Consider the following 27,094-nt stretch of genomic DNA (forward strand, 5'->3'; position numbering starts at 1 on the left):
GGGTAGGAAGACCTTCTCATTAATTCCTGTCCAAAAAACTGGAATTTAATCTGTTGTAATGTTTTCCAAGTGGACTCCTTATTGATAGAAAAGTGTGGCCCCTGTGGCATAGGATAATTTGTACTTTGTCTGTCAATCAGAATAATCACATTCTTTGCAAACTTCGGGGAATCATTGTTCCATTGTTGTATTTTAAATGATGCTGGAATTTGCTTAAACTGAAAATATAATTTTAAAAAGGGATTCACAACAACCTCATGTGGTGGAGCAGCGTCCTGTGATACCTCACCACCTCCCCCACCCCCCTCTCCGCAGAGACATCTAAGTGTAACGGTGTGACGTCGCTCGCGTTTCACTGAGTAGCCACGTGACTCCGCTCAGAAGCGGGCTGAAAACATGATGTGGAGACAGATTGTGACAGGTTATTACTAGGGATGTAACGATTCGATTTGTTCATGATTCGGTTTGATTCACAATACTGGGTTCACAATTCGATATCTCTTAATAATATTTCTGAGACAATCACTCTTCCATTCACTTCAGTATCTACAATGCATTTTACTTGCCACTATTTAAACAATATAGTAACATTGAAAGTCTTCTGCGCAATATATAAAAAAGCACAGCACACTTTTAATACTATGCTTAATATTCTATTTATTAAATGAAACTAATTATTACGAAGGTTTTTTTCTTCCAGGAAAAAGTACAGTGCCAAAAATAGTGCAAATAATTATAATAGATCTAATAACTGGATTAGATATAAACAATAAGAGCAAAGCTTAATAATATCCTTTCTTAGTCTAGGAAATCAACATTTCTTTTAAGAACGCAAGCATATCCACATTTTCAAGTAGCGACTGTGACATTTTTGCATTCACAATATTTTCTGCAGTCAGAAAAGCATGTTCACTTGGAACAGAGGTTGCTGGAGTTGAGAGATATGTTTTGGCCAGTGGGGAAAGCAATGGACACTTTTGAGAATTTATTTCCACCATTTAAATGGACAGCACGAGAGTGTATTAGAGGACTTTTTTTCTGTACATATAAATTTCTTGCTCTATCTGACTCATGAGGAGTATCACTGATTCAGTCAAAGAATCTCCAAGCAGATCTTCTAGAGCTGACTTTTTCTGCTACCCTATCTCCTGTTCCCTCTGAGGTTAAATGTTTTTTATATAAAAATGTTGCAATTTAAATTTTACTATCTATATGTAAACTCTGACTAGTGAGAAACAATTTGGTTAGGTTAAATGTCATGGTATGTCCAACATTTAATATGTGACTAGCATCAGTTCCATTTCGTATCAGTATTTGAACTGCACTAGTCTGATTTCTGTCTCAGATGCTATTGTGAGTAGTACTACAAGCACTTTACACAATGTATATTTTACTCCTGAGCACTGATACACACACACAGAGAGTAAATAAATACCTGGCTGCTCTATAACTGCTTTGCTTTTTCTTTCAGCCTCTTGAACATGTTATCACCCTGGCTGGGATTCAGATGTGGCAGAGTTCTAACTCTTGCATCCATCATGGTGCACTTCACAAGAAAATCATGGTCTGCACTGTATCAGGCCTTGAGGTCTTTCAGAATAGCACTCTTTATGCTGGCCAGAGCAGTTGAGTGTCTTTTGTTTGGATCCATACTTTGCTTTATCATGTGCTTCTGTGACACAATGACAGACACAGTTGTGATATGTTCATCTCACTGTGGTGGCTGACTTGATGGGCTTCAGCATTTGTACAATGTCTTCAGCATGACTAATGTCAGTGCCTTCCAGCATGTCGATTTCACATGTATTTTGCCGTATCTCTGTGCTTATGAGGGCTGCTACTATAGCTGCTTGGTGGTTAAAATAACAATTGAGCACTTCCAGCGTACTATTCCATCATGTTATAATGTCGACTATTAGTGTATGTTAAAGAAGGCCCAGTAATTTCTGTTTGGCAGCAAATACAGCTGTAGCTTTGGGACTCCAGTGAAAAAAAGCGATGATCTGTCTAACTTGACCAAGCAGATGACTAACACAAGGTACGCCCAAGCCTGCCAGGGTAGCCAAATTCAGAGTATATGCAAAGCACCTGATATGAGGGCAAAGGCCAGCCTCTCTAACTGCTACATCGATGTTAAGTGCATTATTAATAACAACAGTGATGTTGCGATTTGCCCTTTCAAGCTCCCACTACAAAACAAGATTTCAGCAACTTGCTATTTCTCAGTTGCTGGTGATAGCATGGGCTGTGACCATGATGTAACATTGGTTTGCCCTGCAGGTCCATCTGCCTGTAGTTATTATGATGCTCTCTGCATCTTTCAGGGATTCCTTCACACTCTTTTTAGCCTTGTTGTACGGGGCTCCACACACTCGACTTGTGAGGCTATACGGTGTTGTTCAAGGGATGCTACCAGGGAATCCATTGAATTAAATTCCTGTCTCTACTTGCTGGGTGAGATAATCAGGGATGGCGTGTATTAAATAGAGGCAAGCAACCAGCTTCATAATAGCTTTGGGACCATTTTTCTCTCTCCCAGCTGTTGCTCCTCCTGGAGAGGAACACAAATTCGGTTACATACCTCCGATTCAGCGAGGCGAGTCCATTGTTGTCACAACTGGACTTTGAGTGCCTGTAAGTCGTTGGTCATAGATTATAGGACCACTACCATATCCTGTTTTTCCATCCTGCTTTACAGCAAATCCTGCTGACTACGCCACTGTAAGAAAAGCAGAGAACAAAGAAAATGATTTAAGGCACCTTGAAGGCCAATGCAAAAGGTGAGAAAAGAAACGTGTGTGAAGCACAAAATATCGAGTCTTCTGATTTCCTTTAGTCACACTGCTGAAGGTGGTGATTCTTCTGGCCATATGGCGGCTGGAAAGGTAAAAGTAGGTCCAGGTGGATGGACACTGGAAGTGATGTCATTGGTGGAGTGCCATCAATCTTCTGGTGTACAGATGGAGAAAAAGAGAGAGAGAGAGCATTATCAAACAGCACCACCCTGTGTATTATCTGAGCCCTTAAACTGTCTCACAAGCACTCGTGTGTGACTTATGTACAGATGAAACTTTTCTTTAATATTTTAAGAAAGATTTAATTTTTTTCCATCATTCATGGGTACAAAATACTAAAATAATGAAAAGGGCCTGAAGCAAAAGTTTGTCCACCCGACATGGTCAGTACTTAATAACACTGCCTTTGGCGAGTATCACAGCTTGTAAACACTTTTTGTTTTCAACTAATATTCTTTCAGTTCTTACTTGGTGTATTTTTGCCCATTTGTTCTGGAAAAAGGCTTCAGATTCTGTAAGATTCTTGGGCTGTCTTGCATGCACTGCTCTTTTGAGATCAATGCAGAGATTTTCAATGATGCTTAGGTTGACTACGCCACTGTAAGAAAAGCACAGAAACAAGAAGATGATTTGGGGCACCTTGAAGGCCAACCCCATCTATTAAATGATTGCAATAGGCGTGAAAATAAATGTGTGTGAATCGCAAAGTATTGAGTCTTCCAGTTTCCCTTAGTTAGACTGTTGAAGATGGTGGTACTTCCAGGGACTGTGTGGGCCTTGGCAAAAACGTCAGCTTGTGCCTTTTGAGATATTCCATTGTATATTTAGAGATGTGTTTTCGATCATTATCTTATTGTAGGACCCATCCTCTTTTTAACTTCAACTATTTTGCAGATGCTGTGATGTTTGCTTCCAGAATTTTCTGGTATTTGTTTGAATCCATTCTTCCCTCTACCTATGACATGTTTCCTCTGCCACTGGTTGGCACACAAGCCCAAAACATGATCGATCCACCCTATGCTTAATTGTTGTAGAGGTGTTCTTTTTCTGGAATTCAGCACCCTTTTTCCTCCACACATGTTGTGGCCAGAAAGTTCTATTTTGACTTCACCATTCCACTAGACTTGTTTCCAAAATGCTTCAGGTTTGTTTAGATGTTCATTTGCAGACTTCTGGTGCTGAATTTTGTGGCTAGGATGCAGGAAAGGTTTTTTTCTGCTGACTGTACCATGAAGGTTATATTTTGTTCAGGTGTTGCTGCAAGTAGAACACTGTACCACCAATCCAAAGTCTGCTAAATCTTCCTAAAGGTCTTTTGAAGTCAGATGTGGGTTTTATTTGCCTTTCTAGTAATCCAACAAGCAGTTCTTTCAGAAAGTTTACTTGGTCTTCCAGACCTCAACTTGACCTCCACTGTTCCTGTTACCTACCATTTCTTAATAACATTATGGACTCAGGAAAAAGCTACCTGAAAACCCTTTGTTATCTTCTTGTAGCCTTCTCCCATTGTGTGTGCATCAATTATATTATTTTTCAGAGTGCCAGGCAGCTGCTCAGAGGATCCCATGGCCGCTGATTGGTGAGACAAGGTGAACAAGTCATAGTCCTAACAACCTAATTAAGGACTGAGGCCTTGGTAAAAGTTATCTGTGACCTCAAATATCTTGGGGTGCCCAAACTTTTGCATGGGGCTCCTTTCCTATTTCACTGTACAATTGCACAAAACAAAAACAATACACTAACCTTACATAAAATGCTAAAAAGAAATGCGTCATCTTTAACTTTATTCCTTTTGGTGATGAGTTCATCTTCTGCTCACTTAAGTATTGACAGTAACTGACATTTTAAGCAAAATGTCCAAACTTTTGTACACCACTGTGTATATACTCATTTGCATACTGTAGTCATCCGAGGGATTGACTGGTCAAAATGCAAGATAAAAGTTGGGTTGCCTACCTGGATATCCCCATTTACTTGAAAAAACAAAATTAAACAACACTTGATGGTGCAAATACAAAAAAAAAAATATTTCCCTTTGGTATTCTAACAAATAACCACACTTCTTCATATTGGTTCTTTTGCTGGGATTGTAGGAGCTTCATCTCCTCTGCTCTCTAGTCAATGAGTGACACCTCCTTGCAGATACCTGGGCTTTTAAGGTCCTGAGACCAAAAGGGGAGGAGTTAGTTGCACTCACTGGGTGGTTTCTCTGCACTTTGGAGGCAAAAGAAAATGACACAGTGGCAGTGGCCCCTCTCTGCCCACTGTGGTATTATATGTCTGGGAGGAACCTGGATGGGGACCCTCTGATACACATGTGTGAAAATACACAGTATGCATACACACACACATACATAACATTGCCAGTCAAAAGTTTCCAGTTTTTATTGAAATTTAAGGAATTCAAGTCCAGTAAATAACCTGAAATAGTACATTTTTTCATTGTAGTTCAATTTCATTTATTTTTAGAAAGCACATTTCAACTTAAATCCAGCAGACTATACACTATTAAGAGTACATTAGAGCTATAAACACTATGTATATACCCATTTTCAAAGATGCAACAAGACTGTTTTGAGGGGGTATGCAAGATTTATTTTTGAAGCCTCATTTGACATGCATTTTATAAAGCAATGAGTTGTCATAAATATTGGGGGGATGGAACAAAAATTACAGTCTACATCTTAGACTATAATCAAACAATAACAACAACAGTGACAGTAATAATTATCAAACAGGTGTAGTATATGATACACAGATGCATCAAAATAAACTTAAGCAATCCATATGACAACACAACTGCAGCTAAAGGAATTGAATGCATTCCTAAAGGATGTTTTAATTAAAAATATAAGCCTTTCTGAAGTGAGCTCACAGTAAAGCTTTACATTAAATCTGTACAAAATATAATCCTAATTTGCTCACGTCCATCTATGACTTGATTGATTACAATGTTCGCTCCTGACACACTGAAAAAAATTTTCCATAGTCTCTTGCAAGAAACAAAATCTCTCTGATATCATGCACTGATTGGATGGTGGCATTCCATTATTTGCATACTTGAGAAGAATCAGTAAACAAGCTTCACAGGTAAATGTTTAAAAGATAATCCTTATACTATGATTTCATAGAATTTTGTGATTATATTAGTACAATCATCCATCCATCCATTTTCCAACCCGCTGAATCCGAACACAGGGTCATGGGGGTCTGCCGGAGCCAATCCCAGCCAACACAGGGCACAAGGCAGGAAACAATCCCGGGCAGGGTGCCAACCCACCGCAGTAGTACAATCATTTATATACATAATTTATATCTGTATAATTTATGGGTGAAGCACTGTAAAATTAAGATTGTACTGTCACCATCACCTTTAGCTACATTTTAGTCTTCTGGCTTTAGTTGAGAGCCAACCAGTTTGAAATCTTTGTACATAGTTAGTAAAATGCATCTTTTTCTTTCACTCATGTCACACAGATTTGGTCTTTTTTGGAAAATGTGAAATGCCAAAAAATTCAAAAAGATAGAAAGCCTGACAGTACAGGTCAATCACTATGTTTTCTGAAATGTCTTGCCTCAAGTGTGTATTTTTTCTAGTGAGTCTTTTTGGACACATGTTGATCTAATCAAATATCCCCCTCAACATTCTGAAACTGTTGAACCATAATTTTGAATGAAACCTCTCCACATCTTTTTCCTACCGGTTGTCCTCAGGTTGCTGTGTACAGATCTGACAATAATGGTCCGACTCAAAGCATCTTTAAGCATTTTCCAGCTGATGAAATCACAGAAGTCTTGTACTATAAATCATCTGAAGTATGGTATTCTTGGTTGTCTATTAGATTGATTCTGTCTGATGAATTAAGTTTTTTTTTAATTTTGCAGATTCAGGATAGATAATATTGGATATGAATTTCTTGTAAAACAAAACTTGTTTACAAGCTGCTTGATGAAGGGGCCTAAGCTCCCTCAGAAGCTTGCATTTATAATCTGCTCAGTTAGCCAATAAAAGTGTGATTTTGCATGACTTCTCATTGCTAAACAAAAACAAAAAATTCAATATGAGTCAAAAATTGGAATTGAGTAATTCTTAACTACAGCCTGAATGTAGCCTTAGTAGCTTGTAGCAACATAAGGACTCAAACACTGGCGATATGGATTTTCAATACATTTTTACCATTGTGACTTTTTTTCTAGGATTGTCCCAGGATTGGGATGGCAGTTGCCCCATTACCCACCTTAGTTGGTGCCAATCCGTACAGTTGGAGGGGCCCTATGCAATACACACTCTACATACCCCCTATTTGCGCCCTTTGCCTTATACACTGGCATTGAAAAGTTTGGAATCACCAAGAAAAAATCATTTTTTGCTAGAAATTATTTTTTTTTATCAAGGTGTCATTAAATTGATTTGGAAATATAGCCAAGATATCATGTTACAAATGGCTATTACTGTTTGAAAGTATGGGTTTAAAATTTATTATTCACATATGACTGCAATGCCCCCATTTTCAGCAACTATTAACACAGTGTCCTAATGGTAAACTCTCCTAGCTCATCCTTTATTAATCATGTTCAAATTAAGTTATTAGAGTAACCCTTGTTATTTTAGCACTAGCCATGTGCGCCCAACTACGTTGCGCGTGTTAAAGTTGTCTGTGAAGGGCTCCCTGTTTAAACGCGGCTGCCAGTCGTGAACTGGGCCCTTCGTCGCACAGCATTATGATTTTTTATAAGGGAAACAAAATTACAAAACAAAACCCTTGGACATTGATTCGATAGGAACGGCCTACTCAGAATCACTGTCCGAATAGTAATTATGTGGTGGTGGAGGAGCATTTCTGCTTCTCTCCGTTCACAGTCCATCTCATTTTCATGACGCTGTCGTTTCCTCTCACGGTCTCTTCTCAACCTTTCTCCAATCTTGCAGGTTGCTTTGTGGCAATTCAAAGAGTAAGGAAGAACCAATGCTTCTTTCTTGAACTCCAAACGCAGACTGATGGAAAATCACAGAAGTGTGCCCGACTTACATACTCTGACTGCTGACTCCAAGAAGTGGGTGAACATTCGATCTGGACGAAGTGCTGCCAACGACGGTCGATAGAAACACAAAAAACCACAGTCTCGACAACGAAGCAGGTGTCGACGCCAGATCTAAACACAAAGCACGGTGTCGACGCCAGATCTAAACACAAAGAGTGCTATCGACACTGTTTATAAACAAAAGTTACAACCAAGGTGTTGTGTATTCAGCCAGTACAAACAGCACGTAGTCTCCTTTAGTTCAATCCTCTTTAATCACCACACTCCAACCTCATCCAACGATCCTCCCCCTCACTTCCTCTCCTCCTCCATCACTACTGCCCTCTACTGAACACAGCAGGAACACCACACAAAGCAGTGAATTCCCAGACAAACAAAGATCAAGATCCAAATGAAGATTAAATATAAAGATAGCTGAAACCTGTTGTTCTGTCCAATAAAACAATAAATTATGTTTCATTGGGTTGCAATATTCTGCCATTCCTAAAGTTCAATTATGAATTCAAAAATGACCAAAACTAATTAGCTTTCTCAAAACAAACATCAATTAAGGTTATTTCATCTGCTAGATTGTCAAGAAACTGAGCATTTCATACAAAATTGTACATTACTGTCATGAGAGCAGAAGATGCAGATGCAGAATTGCACAAGAGGCTATGGACATCACAGTTTGTAGTTTGAGAAACAGATACCTTACAGGCCCTTAGCTGGCTGCTTCCTCAAACAATGCAAACCAAATACCAGTGTCGCCTGCAACAGCGAAAGACAACTCCAGGATACTGGCCTTAATGGCAGAGTTTCAAAGTAAAAGCTATATCTGAAACAGACAAATAATAAAAAATAATGCAAAAAGGTTAAAAATGACAAAGGATTTGAATCACCCAGAAATCCACTGTCCACTGTCTGTGTTTATTTGCCCATTTTAAACTTTTCTTTTCACTGCCGTTTACATTCCTATTTGGTATTTATATATATTCTGTGTACACGCTAACCATAGACAAGAGAGGACCCTGCATCTCCTAAGCACCTTACTAAAATGATGCAAGTCCCTGTCTGATTTGGTGTGGTGGTTTACAATCTTTTTCCATTCTCAAGTACTTCATAAGGCAAACACTGTTCATCTCATATATCTGAATTGTGTAACACTGCTGTTTTTTCCTCCTAACAATGAGCTTTAACTCTGACTTGCGTCAAGCTCTAGGCTCATTTACCCCACTGACTTGGAATGGTTTCAGACCTGTTCTGGAGTCAGTTCTGACCAAGCCCCAAGTGTCAGCATGTCATTGGCTACATGCTTGAGCCTTTTCCTGTTAGCTTCAATGTCAAAGCTTTTTATGGCAGTCTTCTTTCAGAACTCTTCTTAAAGGGATAGCATAATCTGCCTGTAATTTTACTGACCTCCTAACATATATTCATGCTTCTTTGTTATTTCTCTCTAACTTTCTCTCTTTTTCTATCACATTCAATCTGTCTAAGTTGTCTGCTAGACATCTCAGACAGTTTCTGACTTGCCTGCCCTCTAAAAATTCTTGTTTTCTCCAAGATGGTTATTCTCCTTCTTTGATTTCCCTGCGGGCTGCTCTCCCACATTATCATACATGACAGGAACTTCTGAAACCTAGTAGCCTACACTTTTCTGCACTTTGGCCTTATAGTTCTTTGTTTAGTGGTTAGTGGTGGGATTGCCCTTTGTCCATTTACAATGTGGTGGTGCTCTTCCCCCCTTGCATTATTATACTGTATACCACACACATTTGACATAATTTTAAATTTATGCTGTAGAAGAAACTCCACTCTTTGTTTTGTTTCTTAGTGAAACTGAGAGTCTACAGTGGATGAGATACCATACCTTGTACAAAGGTTAGAGTATTAAAGAAACTATCAACATATTTCAATTAACTTCTACAATTAAAAGAGTCCTTTTTATTGATACAACCCTTGGTGATGTCCCGGACTGTGTTACTAATTCAGTCTCAAACTTGTGACTCCTCATGTCTTTTATATATAACATGATATCAGTATAATTTAGCAAAAAGAACAAGAATCAAAGCTCAAAATGAGAAAGTTTCTTACATAGTCTATTCTTTACTCAATTAGAAACAAGTGTCAAAAATAATTTTATTTACATTCATTTTCTTCATCTTTTCAATTGTTCCGCTTATTTTCCTATTCAGTCCCTGAAGGACTGAGCAGCAAATTGCTTGCATATGCCAAAGTATTGTCAACAACATACTGTTTAATATTGTAATTCCAAGGGATAATAAACCCCTTTTTAGTGAAATATTGTTATTAAGGTTTTGCCAATATATGTTAATAATGTGGTTTGGAGTTTGATGTACTCATTCTAAAGAACAATAATGTAGAAGACAGCAGAAAACACCCTGCAGATACAGCTAATTGGTTTTATGGAGCTATTAAACTTTTTGAAACTTTATACAACTGCAATTTAAGTGTAAAATGCTTATTAATATATTACTGTGAATGCAATAAACAAGTGGTTTTGCAGTGAACATAAATATGATAGAATTATTTCTCCTCTGAGGTTTATTATCTCAGTTTGATCTTAAGTTGTAAACATTTTTCTTATAAATTAATAGTTGAGCATGTTAACAGATTATAGTTTATATGTTACAAGCTCTATAATACTGTATATAGACTTGTTCTTCTCTCTAATTGTTGCTTAATAGAGAATCTTGTGCTATTTTAAACAAAATGCTAACAGCAAACAAATAACCAGTTCAATGCAAGGCACTTTCACCCACACACATGCACCTAAAAGGGCTGAGTTTGAGATTTAGAAGAAAACTTGAGCATTTAGAGAAAACTTGCATGAACATTTAGACCAGGATTCAAACACATTCTCCTGGTGCCATGAGGCAGCATGGCAAATTACTCTGCTACCATGCTACTTATTTTACATTATTCATGATGTGACAAAAAAGAATGTTACCAATGTATGTATCTGATGCATGCAGTATACTATACTGTATAGCAGGGGTCCCCAACTCCAGTCCTGGGGTGCACCAGTGGCTGCAGGTTTTCATTCTAACCATTTTCTTAATTAGTGACCTGTTTTTACTCCTAATTAACTTCTTTTAAATTAATTTTATTTGACTTGATCTTGAATACTCAGACCCCTTAATTGTTTCTTTTTCCTTAATTAGCAGCCAAATAATAATGAGATACAAAGTGAACCAAAACATGACCAGCAAACTGTGACCATCATACAATATCTGAAAATAAAGAAAGGTGAAGGTCTCAGGAATGTTGATCTGCTCAGGTCCCCAAAACATTTAACAGTGCTCTTAGAAAAGAGAAAATCAACAATTTCGGAAATTAATGCTATTGCACAATGTGAGCAGCAACAATCCATAGAATTAAAGAATGAGTTTAATTAACAACAAGAATCAGAGCCTACCGTGTTTCTCCGAAAATAAGACAGGGTGTTATATTAATTTTTCCTCCAAAAGACCTGCTAGGGCTTATTTTCAGGGGATGTCTTGTTTTTCCATGAACAAAAATCTACATTTATTCTTGAACAAAAATCTACATTTATTCAAATACAGTCATGTCATCATCTTCTGGAATATCATCATAACTCTCCAAACCTCGAATTCCATTATGAATTTCTTGCGACTCTGTTTCCTTTAGAACAATTGGCCCCAATCTCTCATGTCTAGCAATAGAGCTCTCCGTAAATGAGCACCTCTTGTCCAAGTAGCCTGCTCGTAGTGCATTCGGATATCCAACTTATTCTCTTTGCAAAAAGCAGTAAGATTTTTGCCCTGGGACTCCTCCGCAATTCTTTTCTTGTACTCGATAGAATAGCTCTTTCTTTTTGCACTCATCTTGTCGGGGGGTCAAAATACCGGTATTATTTCCTGTTCATCTGTGTACATACGGTAGTGATAGGTGTTTATTGCTCATCCAAAGTTGCCTGTGCGAGAGCGTAACTAGGGCTTATTTTCGGAGTAGGGCTTATATTACGAGCATCCTGAAAAATCATGCTAGGGCTTATTTTTGGGGAAACACGGTTAATTAAGCAACTGATTGGAATGAAATTGTTTGGAGTTTGAGGCTCTGAGTTAGTTGGTCTTCTGTTGGCTCACTCACTTCACATTTCATTTCTTTTTGGGTGCCATTTAAGGAAAGAAATGAAGCAATTCAGAGGAACGATGAAGAAATTCAGGGGAACAAATCTTAAAAAACATATCAATTATAATTAATTCAAAAGAAGTTAATTAGCAGGAAAAACAGTGCACTAATTATGAAAAGGGTTAGAATGAAAACGTGCAGCCACTGGGGCCCTCCAGGACCGGAGTTGGGGACCCCTACTGTATAGTATAAATATACAGTACAGTTACAGTATAGTATATATTTTTATTTATGCTTTGAGGAAATGCAATACATTACTGTAGCATTTTACTGGAATAAGTGGATACAATAAAAGAGAATTGTTGAGTCAGCTCAATTTCTAATCCTGCATGGTTAAGAAACCCTAGCTGGTATTTGTATGTGTACTTGTACTAGTCTACTGGTATTTTCTTCAGTAAAGTACAGTTTCCAAATATTTTACTGGAACAGTGCAGGTTTAGGAATGCACCATAAAAATGCCATTCATTATCTAAGAGTTATTTTTGATTTAAAACACATGAGACACTTTGGACCCAGTGGAGTTTTCTTGAAAGCGGTTTATTTAGTTTAGGGGAATGTTTATTAAATCTTGTTTAGCTGCAACACATCACTCCATTTCCACTTACTGTATATCACAAAGAACTGTGAAAGTTACTTTTAATCAAAGTTGCAGACATTTTGGTAACATTAAGGTGGTGGGTAAATCACAAGAAATGTGCACATATAAAGAACAGTTAAAATATTTATTATTTACATCATTTAGACCAACACCCCTAAAAAATACTTGGGTTTGCTTTTTACTTAAGTAGTTAGCAAAAAGTTTGAAGCAACAGTAATTGAAGTTAGAGGGCATTTATAAACCATGGTGTTCTTTGCCAGCTATGCTGATTTTTAATCTAATTAACAGCTTCTTTAATGGTGATTAGAATTAGAGCGAAATTCTTCCTACTACTTGTAATCAGTTTGTATGCATAGAATTGTAAATTGAACTCCTCCAAAGAACATGACATCATTCACTAACTGTTTTGTGTTAATAATGTTTTTGCACAGGTAACTTCATGCTTCTACGGGTGTTGCCATCACTGTATGAGCAAAAGCCTGAATCTATTAACATGCACCTAACAGCATTAGTGGAGCTCCTGTTTAGTTTGGATCAGTCAGAGCAGCATCACCTCTTCCGACTCTTGCAGATAACTGCTAAACATTATCCAGAGGTAATTTACATTTAAACTGATAAATCATCCATCCATCCATTTTCCAACCTGCTGAATCCGAACACAGGGTCACGGGGGTCTGCTGGAGCCAATCCCAGCCAACACAGGGCACAAGGCAGGAACTAATCCCGGGCAGGGTGCCAACCCACCGCAGGACACACACAAACACACCCACACACCAAGGCCAATTTAGACTCGCCAATCCACCTAACCAGCATGTCTTTGGACTGTGGGAGGAAACCGGAGCGCCCGGAGGAAACCCAGGCAGACACGGGGAGAACATGCAAACTCCACGCAGGGAGGACCTGGGAAGCGAACCCAGGTCCCCAGATCTCCCAACTGCGAGGCAGCAGCGCTACCCACTGCGCCACCCCTGATAAATCATGTCAGGTTTATTTGCATAAAAAGTTTTAATATTAAATGTAAATTTTTGATTGAAGTTAACCTGAACTTTGTCATACAAACACCATGCTATACTTTTCTGTAAATTTTGTCTGGGTTTCTGTATGGGATACCATATACTGCCATATTTTGTAGTATACTAAGGTGGCATTCATGCAGGATATTATTTTAACTTTAATAACATATATTAATAATTAGAAAAATGTCTTGCAGTTGGTGGATTTATCCAGAACTCCAGACACTTAAGTGCATTGCCGTGTTCTTCTTTACTTTTGCCACATTCCTTCAAACGTCATGTTTCTTCAACTGCAGTATTTTCCCAAAATGTCACAGTAAAAATGGGTGGGATATATTCTGTTGGATGAGCCTGCATAGATGACTCTATTAATCAGTTACAGATTTCACAACAGTGTCGTCAAGACAACAAACACATAGGAAATATATTTTATTACCAGATTAATTAAGATATGTGTGTTCAGCAGATGATTGCAATTAAACAATCGTGTACTAACATTTCCTTCTTTTTTTTTTTAAGGTGTTAAATAATTCCTTGTCTTCATTAATGACTCATCTTCATGACCCTAACCAAAATGATTCAGTCCTAACCATACTTCTAGAAGTATCTCGGTCCAACCCATCAGCTGTTGCTAGTTTTCTTCCAAGACTGAAGGAGGTTGGAGAAGAATTTCCAAGTCTTCTTGGCCAGATTGCAAAAATCTATGGTGCCATCGGGCACACTAATGAGGTATTGCTTGATTTTATAATGGTCAAATCACATTCTGTGATATAGTGCCAAGCAATTTATAAATGTTGTGTTATATTAAAACCAGAAGTGAGCATAAAAGCAAAAACACATAAGAAATGAAATGAGAAATACTAATACTCTTACTAGGACTCAGGCCCCCATTACACTGACTCAGAATAAGAAATATTTAAAATTGGTAGATGAATGAATAATAATAGTAATCATGCCGATGATGATGATGAAGTTGACTGGCGTAATAAAGTATATGCATGAGTGTGCTATCTCCCAAAGTTGGTTTCTGTCTTTTGCTATATACTTTTGTAATATGCTACAGGCATCTCAGTCCTAATAACATACTGCTCAGTTTAGGAAAAGGGATGGATGGATTATAATACAGTATTATTGCTAAATCTGAATGATTCCCACCACTTACTTTAATTTAAAACACAAAATCAAAGTTGTAATTCCAACTTGTGCTGCTGTTGATGACATTCAAGATAAGGAACAGGAAAGATTGGTCCATGCAGGAGATAAGAAGAAAGCTACTAAAAATGGATGAAACTCACCTGTTTATAGTTGATATAGTTGTCATAACTATATGAAACTTGAAAGTGCATGTATGAGCATGATAGTTTGACTCACCCTGTGTACACTCGTAACAAGTCAGAAAGAACAACAGAAGGACTCATTGACTAAACTAGTTGAGGAAAACAGGATCATAACTCCTTGAAAACTAGCCTTTGTCTTGACAACAGCAAAATATATGCTTTGCTAATTGCTGAATAAATTAACAGCCTCTGGTCAAAGCAATACTATATGACCTTCAGTTAGCTGTAGACTTTTACCACTCATATGTCAGATGAAAGATCTCATTGCTGCCAGAAATGTAACATCTTATACCCTCTCTCACCTGCAGTGCATGCTTATGGTGGATACTGAAAACAACTGCACCATGTGTTGCCAATGCTTAAAAGCACATTAGCCCCACAGTTGCCTGGTTCTGAAATCAAGCAAATGCATGCATTAGCAAAACAATAATAGTAGTCACCTGGGGCCTCATTTATAAACGGTGCATATGCATAAAAATATTGCGTACTCCCATTTCCATGCTCAAATCGTGATGTATAAAACCTAAACTTGGCGTAAAGCCACACACATTTTTACACTAGCTAAATGCTTGGCGTACGCAAGTGCTCCTCTTGGTTTTGCAAACTGGCAGCACCCAACATCAAAGCAGTGCTTTTGTTCCTGTGTGGTTTTCCTTTCTTTTTTAGATCCACATCCCTGACACGGCTTTATCATATACACTGAAATTAACTGCATATTGTTTATTAGTTTAAGGCATCTGATTGTAATTAACCTGTAACAATATAATGGTCCACGGAATAGCCAGACTATTCCAAATACCATAGCTGCTTTAGCGTTGTTACTCTCACTGCACCTTCTTCTTCTTCTTTCAGCTGCTCCCATTAGGGGTTGCCACAGGGGATCATCTTTTTCCGTATTACTCTCACTGCACCACTCGGAGTGTTTATATCACTGTATCTGAGTGTGGAATCACAGCTCTACAGCAGCTGATCAGAAAGAGAATTATCGGTATACAGCATCAAGCACACGCTGCCTCAGCCATGCTGCCTATTTGAACTGCTCTCATATGGCAAACGTTTCAGAGCCTTTCCTGTACGGACCTTGCAGTTCAGAAACAGTTTCATCCTAAGAACTATAAACGCAATCAATCAGTCCATCAAGTGCTCCTTGTAGAACTGTTTGTACTTATAAGTACAATTACCTCACTGTAAACTTGCGATACAGTTATAATATTGCACAACCTGAGCCACTTTAGCGCGTATTTACATATGATGATGATATAATTTTTAATATGAAATGCAGCAAAATATGTTTATTACATTATACAGATAAAACATTAACTTCTTTTAAATAATCTATATTGTTAATAATTAAACGTGAGGAGATGGTGTCGCAGCGTTAGCAAGGAGCTGGAGCTCTATTCATGGATTGTTCCTGCCTCACACTTTATTCTTGCTGGGGCTGGCGCGACACTGGAAGAATAGGTGGATAGAATAATTAAACATGTACTACGAAGATATTTCAATGTTCCTTAAAAGTTTTTAAGAATCTGCGTTCTCAGCTTACAGATGGCTTTACATCTATTACAGAGCTGATTGTGTGGCGATTGGGTATTTGGAGAAAGAAAAGTAAGGACAGGAATTGGGGGTTAGTACTTTTGAAAGAGACAGTACTGTTGCAATAAATTATTTCATCAAAGATCGCGCACGGCACAGCAAGCATCTTGCGTGAGGCAGGAACAATCTCTGGACGAGACGCCAGCTCGTCACTATCACTGCGCCACTGTATTCCCATGTTTAAAACATGCTTTAATTCCTATCATCATGAAAATGATATCAAGTATACATCTCAGTATTTAAATTATTCAGAGTGCAGTAATGTCATGAATGTAATGGATTCTGTGTCCTGACGGAGGAAGAGAAAGCCCATTTAAGAAGCACGTAGTGATTCACACACATAGAGCACATAGAAGGGCACATACAAAACAAAGCATTTAACGTGCTACTTTAGTTATGGTAGTATTTGAGAAACTAGTAAATTAAACGAATTTAAGGTGAAGTTTATGATATTCTACTTTAATGACAAAATAAACTACATGACTAAAGTGGAAATTTCGAGATTAAAGTTGACTTTTGAAGCTTTTTTTCCACTGTGTCCCTATTTTTTTTTCTTTTTTCTGTACCCCAATAAGCTTTCATATGACACTCAGACGGTGGGCTACAACTTGCCTTTTCACTGCGACTTGATGTCTGACAACTTCTTTTTTATTTTGGGCACTGTGTGACTATTTGAACTTGAGTTTTCGAGTTTCTCCGACACTCTCTCACTCTATCAACTTCCTTTTGTTGTTTATACCACTGTTTAAACCAACAAATAGTAAGTTTTTCCTTGCCTCCACTTGGTATTCACTGAAATTCTTCTATTTTCCCCCATGCTTTGTCCATTGTCTTTTCACAGAACGCTGAGGTTAAGGGCTATTTATATTGATTTGCATATCCAAAGAGGCGTAATTCTGGGAGGAGTTTGGGGAGTGGCAGCAGGCGCATGCACGTGAGTTACTTTTCACGCTGACCGGGATTTATGTAGCGGAAGAACATGGAAGTTGGCGAATGCACAGATTTATGCATCTGGATTTTTTTGTGCATACGAACATTTCTACTTTTGTCCGTACGCCATGCTGTAGTGTGAAGTCTACACACGGCATTATTCATGAGGCCCCTGTACTTTATGATCTTTTTACAAGAAATAGTTGTAGAAAATGAAAGTAAATTATACTGGATGAATTTATTTCATGTACAGTATATGGTATTCCTATTCCTAACCAGATTATACAGAGTTTTCATAGTCTTCTTAGTCAATGTGGATATCCGCTGGGTGCTCCAATGTCCTGTCACATCCCAGACATGACAATGTTAACTTGATTAACTTAGCACAGAATAAGTGAGTGTGATGGACTGATTTCAGATTCAAGGTTGGTTCCTGCTTTTGTCTGGTGCTGCCAGCAAGCTATAAACCTGTAGCGGAGTATGCAAGTTTAGAAAAGGGAAGGATAGATCATATTTCACTTTTGGAACAAAAAAAAGCTGCTTTCTAGTTAGTAAAGCATATACTGATAATGGAAATAACTTTCTCAAGGAGGTCAAAAAAAACTGACAGCTATAAAGACTATGACCTCAAGAATTCAACACAAAGATAAACATTATCCCAGTTACAGCTAAAGGTCTAGGAACCATTAAACTAGACATAGAAATATGTCTTAATAAGCTGCTCTCTAAAGCAACCTTCATCCAGAAGTATGCACTGTTCAGTATAATTTTTATAGTGTACGAAGTCTTCACACAGTCTCACATTAGAATCTTGAAAATTTTAGAGGAACACTGGGTAGGTGGTGCCAAGAAAAATTAAATCAAATCAAACAATATTAATACTAATAAACTACCTTCCGTATGTAAATATAGTGAACAGTTATCTGGTAAATTGGATTGAGAACCATAGGAGATACGTTGTACTTTGCTAACTTACTTATGCAAATTGTATCATTAACACCTCTTTTAGTAAATATGAAATGAATTGATGAATAATCAGTTATTGCCTTCTGTCAGGGCAATTGAATATTCATGTTTACATGATCCTAACATTTTCTGCAGAGTTGAGAAACTAATATGTACTGTGTCACTTCTACAATTACAGGTATATCATAACTTTCCCAGAGAAAACAATTAGTTACATTACCACCATACAGCACTGTATTGTACTGAATAGGTTTGAAAAATTGAATAAATGATTTATTACGTTTTGAAGCTATTTTCTAATTTCTTGCTTTGATTTTACTCCTCATATGTGACAGACTATATGCTAATAATATAGTAGTAGTAATATTAATCCATGGAAGTCAGTTGTTCTTCTTAGATTTCTCTAAAAGATACACTGTTCAGACTAGTGGAGGTACTGTATATGCCACCCACTGACTGCAACACATAATGCAAAATCTGCTGGAACCTGGAAGAGCTTCATACTTGAAGGTAACATAAAGTATATTATTAAACTAAATGGAGTGAATGACTTCACATAAAATTAGCTGATTATTTCACAACATTCACTTCCAACTTTCATAATTCTTTACAGCTGATTGCCCTGTTTTTCTGCAGTCTAGGGGGTCTCTCCGGAGATACTGGATCTGTCATTCTTCCATCTAGGCCAGTTATTTGCACGTCTCCTGTCTATAAAGGTTTCTTCCTGTAACACAGAAAAGAGCCCTACAGCTAAACTTTTGCTGACAGTCTAAGCCTTTAATCATCAAGATATTCATTTATGATCAAATTTTAATGAACACTAGGAGATTATTCCATTCTTCAAAATCCCAGCCAAAAATAGTTCTCTGGTCTCCTGCTTATAATGCCATCACTATGTACATAAAGAAAGCTAACTTTTGGTGCAGTCTTTAGGGCATTAATTCACTTATTATGAAGTTGTCATAGTAGTACTATAAAAGAATTTCAGTTGCTAATAAACATAAGCTGTCCTTTGGTTTTATCAAAACATTTCAAATGTTCACATAAGCGACACGACTACACAGCCATGAAATGCAGTCAAGTTTGTTTACCAGTTAATTTTGATATTTATGGTTACTGTTGTAGAGGAAACACCATTACAAACAAATTCACTTTAATATGCAATGCATCTGTTTATAGTGAAGAGCAACTCAAAGACTCTGGATAAGTATAGAGATATACAGTATGTAACACAGTATTTTCAGATCCTGAATGAGCACCAGTACATTGTAGGGCCAAAACATGTAAACACTCAATCAAGAGTCAACTGACACATTATTTTTAGAAAGTGAGAGGAAGACCAGACCACCCTAAGAAAAACCCCTCAGAGACATAGAGAAACATGAAAACTCTACACAGACAATCACGAGAAGTGGTGCTCAAGGGCAATACATTGGATCTGTAAGACAGAAGTACTAACAACTTAACAACTGTGCTGCTCAACTATGGTACAGTTGTTTACAAATACTTAAATATTTCTTAACTGAGGGCAGGATGGTGAAGTGACTGTCAACAGTAATACAGTTAGTCAGAGCTAAGGGATCAACGAGTAACCTTCTGGTTTATATTCCAGAGTCTTATTCATAATGCTGCCTGCCTTAACAATTTATGATTGTGGTGTTGTCAGTTATTTTTAGTTATGTAAAACATTATTAGCAGCATGAAGTTAAGAAAACAAAACAGCAGTAGCCTAATATTTTGGAGACAAAACTTTGTATTTCCCTGGTGCTGAATAAAGTTGTTGGAAAGTATCAGGATGTTAAGATGTGGATGTCTTTACCATTATTGTGAATATGTGAGCACTACATATTAAACACTTGATATCTGCAAAAGATGGAAAATTAAACTGTTGACAATCAGTGCAGTACAGATACATGAGCTACAAATCTATCTTCACAGTACCCACCCAGCCTTCCATCCCTCACCCTATTCTGAGTCATTAGGCTTTGAGCAACGATAGGTGAACCAGAAGGAGAGAACAGCAGGCTGCTTGCAGGGAAGTTTATCTGGAAGACTTTTGGGCATCTCTACTTCATTTGGATATAATAATATTTTTTGAGACATCAGAGATGCAATTATTAATTTACTGCAACCATCACCAGGAGAAGTGGATGGAGGAGCAGCTGACTGCTTACTTCTTTTGAGAAGCTCTGAACAATTCTCACTTGTATTTTAACATTTTAGGAGAGAGCTAGGAGCTGTCTGGCCTACCTGGTGACTCTTCTAGCAAACATGGATCACACCTTTCATCATGTGCTACTTATGGAGATCAAGGGGATCACAGACATGTTCAGCAACATCTTGGGTGCCAGTAGCAAGGATATTTATCGTATGAGCAACAGTTTTACTTATGTGGCTATGCTCCTGGGGAAGAAGCTGGAGATAAGCAACTCATCTGTGATCAGGTATTGGAGAGGCACTTTACTAAAAACACCATTTTTCAGTCAGTCACTCAGTAGGTAATCTAGTAATTCAGACTTTAGTTTATAATTGGTAAAGTGCCTTTAGTGCAAACATTTAAGAACTTGCTACAGGTTAACAATATAATGTAGATTAAAATAGTGCAATTTCCTTCATTTTCTAATGTCAAATGGTGATGCTAATAATTTTTAATGTGCTCAATAAGAAATTTTTCTTTAAAGCTATTTTATGTTTTTAGCCTCTTTACATGCCTGGGACAAATAGTTATTAGCTAATTAAAGTTGGTCATCATTGTTTTATTTATGATAGGCATGACTTTAGTTCGGGCGGCACAGTGGCGCAGTGGGTAGCGCTGCTGCCTTGCAGTTGGGAGACCTGGGGACCTGGGTTCGCTTCCCGGGTCCTCCCTGCGTGGAGTTTGCATGTTCTCCCCGTGTCTGCGTGGGTTTCCTCCGGGTGCTCCGGTTTCCTCCCACAGTCCAAAGACATGCAGGTTAGGTGGATTGGCGATTCTAAATTGGCCCTAGTGTGTGCTTGGTGTTTGTGTGTGTCCTGTGGTGGGTTGGCACCTTGCCCGGGATTGGTTCCTGCCTTGTGCCCTGTGTTGGCTGGGATTGGCTCCAGCAGACCCCCGTGACCCTGTGTTCGGATTCAGCGGGTTGGAAAATGGATGGATGGATGGATGACTTTAGTTCAAGGTGTGGCATAACTGCTTATTACTTCTGTAACTACTTATTACTTTCAAAAAGCTAGTGTCAAAACATCTCTACTTCTGTTTAAAGTCAGTCAGTTATTTTCTAATTTACTTTGTTCTAAACAGGGTTACGGGGGTGCTGGAGCCTTTCCCAGCCTGCATAGGGCACAAGGCTAGAACAAACCCTGGACAGAGCTCCAGTCCATCACAGGGCAAGCACACACACACACACACACACACACATACAATTTAGCCATACACTAGGCCCAATTTAGCATTGGCAATCCAACTAACTGCATGTCTTTGGACCGTGAGAGCAAACCAGAGCACCTGGAGGAAATTCACACAGACATGGGAGAACTTGCAAACTTCACGTAGGGAGGACCCAGGACATGAACCCAAGTCTCCTTACTGCAAGGCAGCAGTGCTACCACAGCGCCGCCATGCCACCCTCTCTCTATTTAAAGTAGGGATACATAAATGTAATATCATAGAAATCCTGGACTCTTAATGTACATTGTGGGGTTTGGAACCTACTTTTTAAGTTATAGATTTGCCCTTGAGTAAGGTTAACAAACCAAATGAGTAATTTAAACAATCTCCATTTATATTGAGTTCTTTGATAGTTGCTCAGTCCTAAAATGATATAACCATCCAGTGTTTAACGTCACCTATGAAACCTTGCCATACAGCATCAAATTCCCATTTCTCAGTCAGAGGCATCCAGTGGAGTTCTTGGAGAGTCTGAAGGTTTTAATTCTGCCCATTGGCTAAATGAAAATCTGCTTCAAACCTATAATTCCTTTTTTATTCAGCTTTTTACATTTGTATATATTATGTTTCGTTAGCAGTATGCTTCTTAGCTACACATTTCTAAAAATCTCAGTCAGGACTGTGTGAATGCTTTTGCACAGAACTCACACAGAACAGATTATTACAGAGAAAGAGAGAAAGAATAGATAATTAGAGAAAAATAGTTAATCCCTAAAGATCAGAGTCGTGTATAAATAGCAATATGCTGGCTGTACCTAAGGAGACTGCATGATTGTGTACCCTGGCATCTGTTTATCAGAAACTTGCAGCTTTAAAAAGACAGTTTTGATCAAAAATAAAAAAATGTTCCTTCATGTCATGCACTTGGAAGAGAATAAAATGTAATTCTACTTAGTAAAATTAATAAGCTCCTTTTGTACTATATGCTGGCAGCAGGCACTTCAAGATTATTCTGAAACAGAAGGGCTGCTCATTCAGCTTTGACAGCTTCAAGTATAAGTGACTTTGATATGGCACATGATGGAAATCCTGTGGTTGGTTCTTTGTGCAGGAAGCATACTGAGTGGAAGGAAAAATCTACACCTGCAACTGAAGGCAGAAACCTAGCTCCATTTAATACTTAGATATGCAGCACAGTGCAGGGCAAATTGTGGAAACATTCAATCAGTTTTAAATGAAATAAATATGTGCCCAATTAAACTCACAACAATGGTGGCTTTGATAGTCTTGTTCTATACTGTTTGCCAAGGATTTGGTTGAATCAAAGGTTGAATGTAAAATTCAGAGGTTTTAATTTCAAGCCATGTTTTTGGAATGAGAAGAAAAAGTACAGAAGGTTAATTTAAAAAAACACACAATCACGAAGGTATCAATTGCCTAATCTTTAAATGACTCTCTTCTTTTATCAGGAGATGCATGTCAGAATGTCAGTGTGTAAATTAGATTAACAGTCATAACTTAGGGTGATGCAGTGGGCCAGAATTCAATTCTTTAATTCAATAACGCTATGTACTCTGGTTTTCCCTTACATCCCAAAGCCGTTCATATTAAGTTAACCAACCTGTTCAAAACTGACTCAATATGAATAAGGATGGATGTGTGGCCTCTGATGATCGACTGTCCCATCTTCAGCTGGTTTCTGCTTTGTGGGATGGATGAATTATATTTGACATATTTGCATCATTTGGACATTATTTAAAAACAAAAAAAATAAAATTTTACAAATCATTTTTATTAAAGTTACATTTTCAAATATCGCACCGGTATATATATATAGGATTCTGAAACTCTTACTGTGATGCCTTCACCAAAGCTTTTTCATATTTTATTATCTGCTTTAATTATAGAATTCTCTACATAGACATTAAATGCACTTTGTAGGTTTTCTTTCATTTAATTAATATAAACCTAAGACTGGAAACGAAAGGTAGTTATAGACTCATCTACAAAACAACACAGAACAGCATTTAATGCTATGCTTTTTACTAGTACTGGCTTCAACATTTGGCACTAGCACTGTCTGTGTGGGGTTTTCACATGCTCTACTGGTCTGCAAAAGCTTTCTCCAGGCATTCCAGCTTCCTGCCGCCATCCCAATGGCATGCATAGTAAGTTCATTGGTGACTGTAAGCTAGACCAGTGCTATAACAGTAAGTCAGGGTGTGTGTATGGGAGAGTGTATCCTTTTATAGACTGCTGCCGTATTCATGGTTGAATCCTGTTTTGAGGGCAGAATTGCTGGGGCAACACACCCATGACCCTGCATTAGAATAAACAAGTTCAGAAATAGAATTAATTTCTCTTGTGATGGGTGGCCTCAGCCATTACCCGGCCGGGATGCCAATGGAATGGAAGAACTGGGAGAGAGAGGATCGTTGAGGTAATACCTTCCCTGGGACACTAGAGGGCAGCCCTCCTGGGTGGCTGTGGCATCATGTTTCCCACGGGGCATACTGAGAGCTGGAGTTTGGTGCAGCCCTGTTGGGTTCCATGGGGGCCGCCAGGGGAAGATGCAGAGCCATTCACTGGGTTTCCACCACACCTGGGAATGATTCCAGGTAATCCTGATGTACCACCTGGAGCACTCCCAGGTGCTGAAAAAAGGAGCTGCCTCACTCCATTCGTGGAGCCAGAGTTGAGAGGAAGTGCACAAAGAGAGAAGTGGAGGCGGAGGAAGAAGGAAAAGATAAGGACTGTGTTTGATTATTGGTGCTTTGGACTGTATTGTGCTGAGGGGAGTGAAGGAAAAGCACTCCCTGACTGTAAATAAAATGTGTGCTGTGTGGCAAAGTCGTGTCCTGTCTGTCTGTGTTGGGTTTGGGCAGCTATACGCGGCCCTGGGCTTAGCACTCTGTTCAGATTATTTTCTGCATTTGAACTTGAACTTTCTTACCAGGCAACATAGTTGCTAGGAAATCCTCTTAGTGTTACATCCAAACAACTAACAAGGTAAATAACATTAAACAACACAATATACAATATATGACATCATGACAACATTATACAAATTGGTATTGAAAAATATATGGCACAAAACACAAATATATAAAACAATATAATAAAATAGAATTGAACTTCTACCCAGTTATATATCGAGTAAGTCTTTATAATACAAACAGAAAAAACACCATTTAAATTGAAAAGAGGAGTTTAGAAATCACAGAGATGAGTCAGAGACTGTGTTTTATCCATAGTGACTGCTGTAGGAAAGAAACTGTTTCTTTAGTGACCAGAAGCATTTCCTTGATGGTAATAACTGAAAGAGATTGTTTCCCAGGTGATTTTAGTCTTTGTTTATATTTCCGACACATTTTCTGACCCGTGATGTACACAGGACCCCTATGGAGTCAAGTTTCAGGCCTACAATGCTTTGTGCTGTCCGAATAACACACTGCCATTTATGTTTCTAATGAGCATTGCCATACCAGACTGGTATGGAGAAAGTGAGGCTGCTTTCAGTCATTGCTCTATCAAACTTTTACCAGCTCTGATTGGGACAGGTTAAAACTTTTAAGATGATGGAGAAAAAAATGTAAATGGCCACCATAAAATTTACATGTAATCGTTATCTTAACTTCTGAATGAGTATTTTTCATGCATTATATCAAATTAAGTTTGTGTTGCACATCAACAGTGCAGTCAAAGTATTAAATCTTAAACAATACAGCAGCGGTCAACATTAAAAACTCTTCATCTTTGCTGCCTCACCTTTCCAGGAACCTGGAGTACACTCTCGACATGGTTATTTTCCATTTACAGTTTGCCTTTTCTTTTGCTGCTCTGGTTTTCTATCCCATCCCAGAGACTTACCTTTTAAGTTGATTGACAACTTTAAATTGTTCCAGTAAGGGTAAGTGTGGGTTTATTTGTCAGATTGCTCACTAGAGCAGTGCTTCTCAGTGTTCAGTCTTTAGGGTCCCCTGTATTTTTTGTCCCAGTTATCTCCCCACTTCTATATTTTTTACAAACTGTTTATGCTTGATTTTACTGAATGAAGTAGGGATTTACTGTATATGTGTAGGAGGAGGCAATTCTTTTTCCTTTAAATTGTTTTCTTATTTTTTAATATTCTGGTTATTTAGACAATTATTTACTAATAAGCACACAAGTAGAAGTAGTTGCACCTTTCAGAGTCACTTGAGTGGGTGTCTTCTCTGCTTAACATTGTTACAATCAAGAAAGCAAATTCCATAGAAAAAAGTGAATAATAAAAAAAATTAAAGATACTTAAAACATGCAGATATGTCTTAATTTCCTTTAAGTATAATTCTGACACTAATGCACTTTTCTAAATGCAACATAATAGGTGAAAGAGAGGTCAGCTAATTAAACAATGAGATTAATTGATAGTTGCAATTACTGACCTGTTGAGAAACTGGTTGGAACAAAAATCTGCAGCCACAGGGAACCCTGGGTACTGAACATTGAGGAGCACTGCATTAAATAGTGCATGTCTCATCCAGGTAGCCAGTTTCTGAATTGAGCCTTAGGCTTCTAGGAGCTTGCTAAAGCAAAAAACAGATACTAAAAATTAATTAATGGTTGTGTTAAAAATGTTATATGTGATCCATTCATTAGAAGTAGATTGTATAATATACAGATGTACCATCTAAGGCTGACACCTGCCTTTAACCAGAAGCTCCTGAGATACAATGTACCTCACTGACCCCTAAATTAAGCGGCTTCAAAAATAGGGTGGTAGATGGATGGACAATTAGGTGGACAGTATAGTAATATATAAGATTAAGTATGGGGCACACCCAAATAGAAGATCAAAAAAAACTGAGCAATCTGAGTATTCATCTAAATTTATGCAAAACAAATGCTTCTAATTTATTTGTTGTCATTTTGTTTTTAAGTTAATTTCTCTTGTCTGCCATTTTAATGACTTCAGGCATACTAAAGCAGTTTTTGATGTGACTCACTGTCTACAACATTAGTTCTTCCTAGCAAACTGTGAGCCATATACTGTATTTTTACTTAACAGTAATACTGTAACATTTTTACGTAAAAACTGAAATAAATATTTTATGGTGTATTGTGTATATTTGTTTCCATTTCGACTAATGCTTAATTGATGTATGATGGCACAGTGGTACAACGGTTAGCACTGCTCGCTCACAGCTGTAAAGTCCTGGGTTCAAAATGTGGAAGAAACGAGTTTCACTCTTAGTTTAGGTGAGAGAATGCCAAGCCTTTTTATTAAAAATAATGAAAAGAACTGCGTGGGACTC

General features: G+C 37.9%; 1 protein-coding gene across 1 annotated transcript in view; it reads left to right on the forward strand.

The window, feature by feature from the left end:
* The window catches only part of veph1 (ventricular zone expressed PH domain-containing 1), a 234,384-nt gene that overhangs the window by 51,327 nt on the left and 155,963 nt on the right, over positions 1–27,094 (forward strand). Inside the window, exons 4-6 of the mRNA XM_028794493.2 lie at positions 13,023–13,186; positions 14,124–14,333; positions 20,657–20,877. Coding sequence (XP_028650326.2) covers positions 13,023–13,186; positions 14,124–14,333; positions 20,657–20,877 — 595 coding nt within the window. The remainder of the gene's footprint in view (positions 1–13,022; positions 13,187–14,123; positions 14,334–20,656; positions 20,878–27,094) is intronic.

Source organism: Erpetoichthys calabaricus, chromosome 2 (genome assembly GCF_900747795.2).
Source record: "Erpetoichthys calabaricus chromosome 2, fErpCal1.3, whole genome shotgun sequence".
Classification (NCBI taxonomy): Eukaryota; Metazoa; Chordata; class Cladistia; order Polypteriformes; family Polypteridae; genus Erpetoichthys; species Erpetoichthys calabaricus.